Raw genomic sequence first — 6665 nt, 5'->3', positions numbered from 1 at the left:
TGTTGCCCATGGCAGGGTGAGAGGGCAGGCTACCGCTGGGGGTCAGTTTGTGAGGATGTAATGGGCCTCTCCCTCCCAGAGCACCCACTTGTGACACAGCCGGGGCTCACCTCACTGCAGCATCCCCTTGTGGTATTGTCCTTTGTCTTGCTTTGTGGGGCACCTGTCCCTCCAGCCCGATCCCTCTGGATTCATGCCCCTTCTGGGGCATCAGTGTCCTCCATAATGCCCATTGGCAGCATTAAACACAGATAATGAAACGACAGTCTGCAGCCTTCAGCTGGGGGTTTACTGCAGCCCCCGCCTCTTCACCTGGGTCAGTCAGTCAAACACGAAACAGCTCACCCCCCACCTGTGGGTTTAGGAGCTCACTCCTGCTTCCGGCTGTCCTCTGTCCTTTGGCCAGGATTCCAGCCCATAGGCCTTCAAACTCCTCTCAGAAGAGGCAGGGCCGGCTCCAGGCACCAGCCGACCAAGCACGTGCTTGGGGCAGCACCTTATAAGGGGCAGCCAATGTTGGGGTGGCGGGGGGCGCTCGCGGTGTTTTTGTTTTTGTTCGTGGGGCGGTGCTTGAGGGTTGTTTTTGTTTCGGTAGCGCGGCGCTGAGGGGGGCGGGGGTTTGGCCGGCGCGGCACTCCGGGGGTTTGGCTGGCGTGGTGCTGGGTGGGGGGCGGGGGGTTGGCCAACGCGGCGCGGCGCTCCGGGAGTTTGGGCGGCGCGGCGCTGGGTGGGGGGTTGGCCGGTGCGGCGAGGCGCTCGGGTGGGGGTTTGGGCGGCCCGGCACGGCGCTCGGGGAGCTTGGGCGGCCCGGCGGTCGGGGGGGGGGGGGGGGGGGGGGGGGGGGGGGGGGGGGGGGGGGGGTGTTACGGCGGGGCGACGCTCTTCTTTTTTGCCTGGGGCGGCAAAAAAGTTAGAGCCGGCCCTGAGAAGAGGACACCAGGCCTCCGTACCCATGGTCTCTCCCTAACCGCGAATAGGGCTCCTACGGGGCCCGCCTTGCTCCCTCTCTGCCCAGAGGGCCTGCAGAGGTTTTCCCTTCTCTCCTGAGCTAGCTAGCTCACTCATCCCCTTTATGAGAATCCACCCAGTTTATAAAATTCCTTTCCTTCCCACCCAGCCATGCCCTCTCCGGTGCATCTCATGAGCTCACTTCAGCTCTCCAGCTGTTCATTCAACAATCCCTTTTCTGACCCCCCCTTCCCTGATCAGCCCCAACCCAGGCCAGTTAGCCCAGGCAGAGAGTGTCCCCATCCCCTTGTCTTTAGCTCCTCTTTTCTGTGTTCCCCTTGGCAGCAGCCCAGGGAGGCTAGGCCAAACCAAAAGCCCCATCCAGGGGGCACCTTAGCTTCAGTGGAGAGGCCCATGTGAGCAGTCCAAGCACAGAACTGGCAGCCAGATCCTGAGTTCTGATCCTTGATCCAACACCCGCTCCCCTCTCCAGTCTTGAGCAAGTCATGTCACAGCCTGCCTCAGTTTCCCCATCAATCAGGGTTAATGCTCTTCCCTGCCCCCGGCAGCATAGGGAGGTCAGTGGGTACTGGGTGTACAGAGCTTTGGGGGTGGGAAGCATTACAGGTGGCTCACTATGCATTGTAACTGTTTAGACAACTCCTCACCCCCTCAGTGACCCCAGCCCCTGCCCCGAAGGCAGCATGGATATCAGTGCGGTCTCACTGTAGCTGCCAGCCCAACAGGAACACTTGGGGAATGCAGAACACCCATAGCTGCAATGTGCCACTGCCAAGATCCACCCCAGACTGATTTACACCTCACTGCCTGGAAATCCACCATCATGGCCCATGTCCTGCTGAATTTAACTGCGCTCTGACTGCCGGGTCGCCCCGCTGCTGCACAACCTTGCTGAGCAGTTGCCAGACGCTAAGCCGTGCGTGCAATGTGGGGGAGTATCTATACAGTGCATTTTGGGGGATATCTGGCATGAAGGCCACCACTATCATAGCTGCACAGCAACCCCGCCTGGCTGATCCAGGGACAGCGGCCAAGGGAGTCCCCCTTAGTATCAACCTAAGAAAAGTGGCTGTGTGCCTGTACACTTGGGAGAGGAGCAGGGCTCCTAGTAGACGAGCAAGGGCTTCCCTTCAGAACTACTGCTCCCACTTTGCTGGAGACCGTGGGGCAGGAACTTACCCCACAGCACTTCTTCTCACGGCTCATTAGAGCCACCCCACAGCGCTTCCTCTCACAGCTAGTTAGAACCACCCTGAAGGGTCCCAGGCAGGATTCATCTCAGAAGACATGGTATAAGACTTAGCCAGATTCACCTCTTGAAATGCAGCCAGGTCTGGGGCAGAACATAGCACACATGGGATGAATCGGTCTGCTCAGCTCCCCACTGGAGGCTGGGTTCACCAGGTAACAACTTGTCCTTTCCATTCAACAGGGAGGGGGAGCAGTAAGGTCAGCTCCAGCGGATGGGAAATGATTTCTTAGCCGGCTCTTTGGTGTATCTGCAGAGAGGCTAATTCCTGGAGTGGCAGAGTTGCACGTTAGCAGAACCAGACAGAATGCAGTGGGCAGGACAGGGCACCAGGGGAGGCTTGGCAACGAGACCGGAATCATTCTAGTTCAGAAACACCAGGTGGCAATTAGCCCCTCACCACCAAAGCCTGAGCTGCAGTGATGGACACCAGCTTGGGGGCTGGCCCAGGACTTGCTGTGGTAGCAGTTCCAGCGCTGGACGGGCTGCGTTTGTTCAGGGAAGTTCTGCAACAAGTTCTGGAGCAGTAACACTCAACTGAGGCCACGAGCCCCCGAGAACAGAGAAAAGGGGGACCTGCAGTCATGGACTAGGGAGCCATTCCATGGTTAGAGCCAGCAGAGACATACTTTGGGCCATGGAGTTTGCGAGTGCAGACAGCAAGTGCACCGCTGCCATTGGTCCCCCACTGCTAGTAGGGACCCCCCTGAAGGATCAGGGCCTATTGGACTAGGCACTGCACGGATAAGACAGTCCCTGTCCCAGAGAGCCAAGCTCCCACCGCCCCACCCAGCAGCAACAGCTCCGTCGCCCGTGAAGCTGCACGCAGGACAGCTCTCTGCTCATCTACTGCAGGATGGGCTCAAGCAGCCAGCGCCCCCTTGGCTGCTCTGGAACCTGTCCTAGAGGAGAGGCAGGGGACAGGCGGAGCTGAGAGCGCCCGAGGCCACTCTGCATGCAGGGAAGCAGCTACGGACACAAAGCTCTGGTGTGGCACCGAGGGCACACGGTAGTTAGGAGCCAGCATCCTCCCTCGAAGCCCCAGCTCCGGGTGCAGGAGTTACTCACTGCCCATGGGAGGTGGGCCAACACAGACAGCCCGGCATGGCCTCACCAGAGACAGACGCCCAGTGAGCACCGTACAAATGGTTTATTGGCCTCGTAACAGACTCCTCCATAGAGACCCCTCCGCTGGGCCTGGTCAGAGCAGCTTACCCACCCAGGAGTTAAATCAATCACCCTCCGGTAACACGCCAACAGCCCTTGCTTCGCGGGCAAAGGGCCCATTTAACACTCCCTACAAACAACCACCGGACACAACCGCTAACCCATCGGACCCATTGGTGGGGACGAAGCCCCGCCGCACCCCAGCCCCTGCCAAGCGAGATGCTCAGCTACTCTACAGCAACGCTCTTTGGAACAAGCCCCACATGGTCACCTGGCCTGTGCCCCATCCCTCAGGCGAACACACCAGCCCATCATTCAGCAGCAACGGTCTGGGGCCCTAGCGAGGGCTCCTTGCAGAGAGGCAAGGCAGGGGGACGAGAAAGCAACAAACACGAGGACTGTGCAACAGGAGAGCACAGCCAGAAGCTGGCAGGGGGCTGGTTACCTCCCAACACGCACGGCAGAATCATGCCCCTAAGCAGGCAGAATCCCGGCATCTGGCAAATCCCCCTGCAGAGGCTGACGACATCTAACAAGTCCCTTGCCAAGCCCCTGGCTCCCACACCCCCTCCAGCCCAACTCGCCGCGGGATCAGACAGCCAGGAGGGTGGCAGCGGTGAGAACTCCCCACCCCCGGACAAGTCCCACAGCCCTTAATGACGGGGTCAGAGAGTCAGCATCCCAGCCACGCAGCCAAGGCTCAGCGCAGCCAGGCTCCGGCCCCAGGAGGGTCCATGTTCACTGCAGCTCGCCCAGGAAGGCTAGCAGCGCCTCGTGGAACTCGCGAGGCTTCTCCAGGTAGCAGGCGTGGCCAGCATCAGGCAGTGCCACCGCCTTGTGCTTTGGGAGCTGCCGCAGGCTCTGCAGGGACTGAGCACCCAGGCTGGTGTCGCGCTCACCATAGACGATCAGAGTCGGCGTCTGCAGAGAGATGGGAAGAACTTCAGCCGTCAGACCTTCACCACCCCCCAGCAGCGGGAGACGGGCTACAGACCCCCACCCGCCTGCGCTGCCCCAAGAGTATGGCACGAGGGACTCAAGTGACCTGGAGAGCAGTGTAGCCCTGAGACAGGGCAGACGTGTCCAGGCAGAGTGCAGCCCAGGGCCCCCTGGGAGCCTGGGGCCCAAACCCCCAACCCAGAGCCTCAGGGAGCCTGGGACCATGCTCCCCAGCCCCAGAGAGCATGGGGCTGCCTCTCCCACACACAGCGCCCCAGGGAGCGGGGCCCACAGCCTCCTCAACGTCCCCCTCCCCCCACATACACACACAGCCTCCTAGCCCCAGAGAAGCCTGTAGCTGAGCAGGGGAGCTGTACTGCAGCCAGCTGGGCCAACAAGCTGTTGCTGCAGTGACTGGAGAAGCTCAGGGCTGCAGTCACAAAGCTGGACAAGTTCCTCTGTGAGTCAGGCCCTGATTACCCTCCCCACCCCCTTTCCTTCCCACCGACCAGCTGAGAAGCCTCTGCTCTAGGGACCAGCTTCAGACGCCCCAGAGCCAGACACTTCCCCTTCCCTGACGTACCTGGACCTGCTGGTACTGCTGGGCCGTGTAGTCCTGGGTCCCCACAGGTGCAATGGGCACAAAGCCCTTCAGCTGTGCCCCGTGCACCAGGACGAAGGGGACGGAATAGCGGCCACTCATGGACGGGCTGATCAGAACGGGCCTCTGGATCCCCAGCTCCTTCAGCACATGCTGCAGGAAGGCGACGCGGCCCTGCTCCGTGGAGACGGCATCGGAAGGCGGGGAGTTGCCGTAGCCTGCGGAGGAGGAGGAGGGGTTAGCGTGCCCCAAAGGCCCAGGCGAAGGCGTCTGCATGGGGAGCCAGAGCCCCTAGCAGTAGGAAGGTTTCACCATCCTAAACCTTTTCCCCACCCCCCACCCCAGCGAAGAGCCAATGCAATAGAGATTTCTTGTGGGACATGCACGCTAATTAGCAGACGTGCTGGGTTTGGATGCCAGCAGGACTCACATATGCTAGTCTTGCCACATCTCCAGGGCAATGTGGAACAGTGTCGCAAAACCAAAATCCCTGCCGAAGCCTTCTGCCCAGTGCATACGGGCAGCACCCTGGAGGAACAGATCCGGGGGCACAAGCATGGTCTATGTAGTGAACATCACTAGACCTGCGACTCCCTGGAACTGACCACTTAAAGAGGCAAGGAGCTTTACAGTCACTTTGGCACGTGCCAGCTGGCTGGCGGGCAGAGGGAGACGGGGGCTATAGCTGCAGGCAGAAATTAACTTGGATACATGGGTTGCATATTCCTACCGGGCAGGTCGATAGCAATGGAGCGATATCCTTCCTCTGAGAGCAGGGTCAGCGTCCCCAGGTCTTCCCAGGTCTTGGAAGTGAAAGCCTGGCCATGCAGAAAAACCACCTCCAGCCTGCAGAGGACATGACAGCAGGTAGAGGGGCACCCTCCAGGAGGGAAGCGGGACCCACCCTGCTGTGGCTGGGGCAGGGGAGGCTGTTTCTGTGCTAGTTTACCAGCAGGAGAGCTTGGGGCTGTTAGGATGACAGATGCTACGTTTTGTTTGTCATCATTATCTACTCAGATCCATGGTGGCCTCTGGATCAGCTGCTCCACATTCAGATTTGACTGATCCCTGCTGAACACATAGGGGAGTCATTTCCCGCAACGGAGAAGTGCAGCCACCTCTGGGGTGGAACGCAGCAGCTGTTTCAGAGCTCACCAAACTGTGTAGGACAGGAAATGAACAAACACCAGCCCTGCGGTTTCAACTGGACGGCCATTTAAGAGTAGTTAAGATTTGGGATGGGCACATGGGCTAAGACCCCTAGTCTTGCAAGAAGTGGCAAAGGATATATAGTGACTACAAGTGGTCAGGAACTGGGCATTATGGGCTCCCCCAGGAGCACAGCTCACCCCCATCCCAACACCATACAGAGCTGACTTACAGAGAGTAGCACCAGCTACTGAATCACCCGCCCCACGTTTTCCTTGGGAGTCTCCCACTCCCGTACCAGGTGAGCCAGACCCTGCTCATCCTAGGAGCTCGGATAAGAGCACAGAGTCCGGAACAGCTGATCTAGGATACAGACTGCTTAGGGTGACCCACGGTGCTGACTCCAGCTCTGGTGGCCAGAAGACAGAACAAGGAGTAATGGTCTCAAGTTGCAGTGGGGGAAGTTTAGGTTGTGTTAGGATATAGATATTCAGGCCTGTCTGCAAAGGCCTATACTTTAAGAATTTAGGTGTATTCTTATCACTTAGCTAGTTATAGAGGTATAAAAGAAAGAATCAAAATCACTGTCTG

General features: G+C 59.1%; 1 protein-coding gene across 3 annotated transcripts in view; it reads right to left on the bottom strand.

The window, feature by feature from the left end:
• Positions 1-3353: 3353 nt before the first annotated feature.
• The window catches only part of ABHD14A (abhydrolase domain containing 14A), an 8889-nt gene continuing 5577 nt past the window's right edge, over positions 3354-6665 (bottom strand). For all 3 annotated transcript variants that reach the window (XM_029912582.1, XM_024205697.2, XM_024205696.2), the window contains exons 3-5: positions 5656-5771; positions 4908-5143; positions 3354-4306 (exon numbers count right to left, since the gene is read on the bottom strand). In XM_029912582.1, coding sequence (XP_029768442.1) covers positions 4124-4306; positions 4908-5143; positions 5656-5771 — 535 coding nt within the window. In that variant the 3' untranslated portion in view covers positions 3354-4123. The remainder of the gene's footprint in view (positions 4307-4907; positions 5144-5655; positions 5772-6665) is intronic.

This window comes from Terrapene carolina, unplaced genomic scaffold, assembly GCF_002925995.2.
Source record: "Terrapene carolina triunguis isolate 2854851 unplaced genomic scaffold, T_m_triunguis-2.0 Scaffold232, whole genome shotgun sequence".
Classification (NCBI taxonomy): Eukaryota; Metazoa; Chordata; order Testudines; family Emydidae; genus Terrapene; species Terrapene triunguis.
The sequence above is the reverse complement of the archived record's forward strand: the minus strand, read 5'-3'. Positions and strand labels throughout refer to the sequence as shown.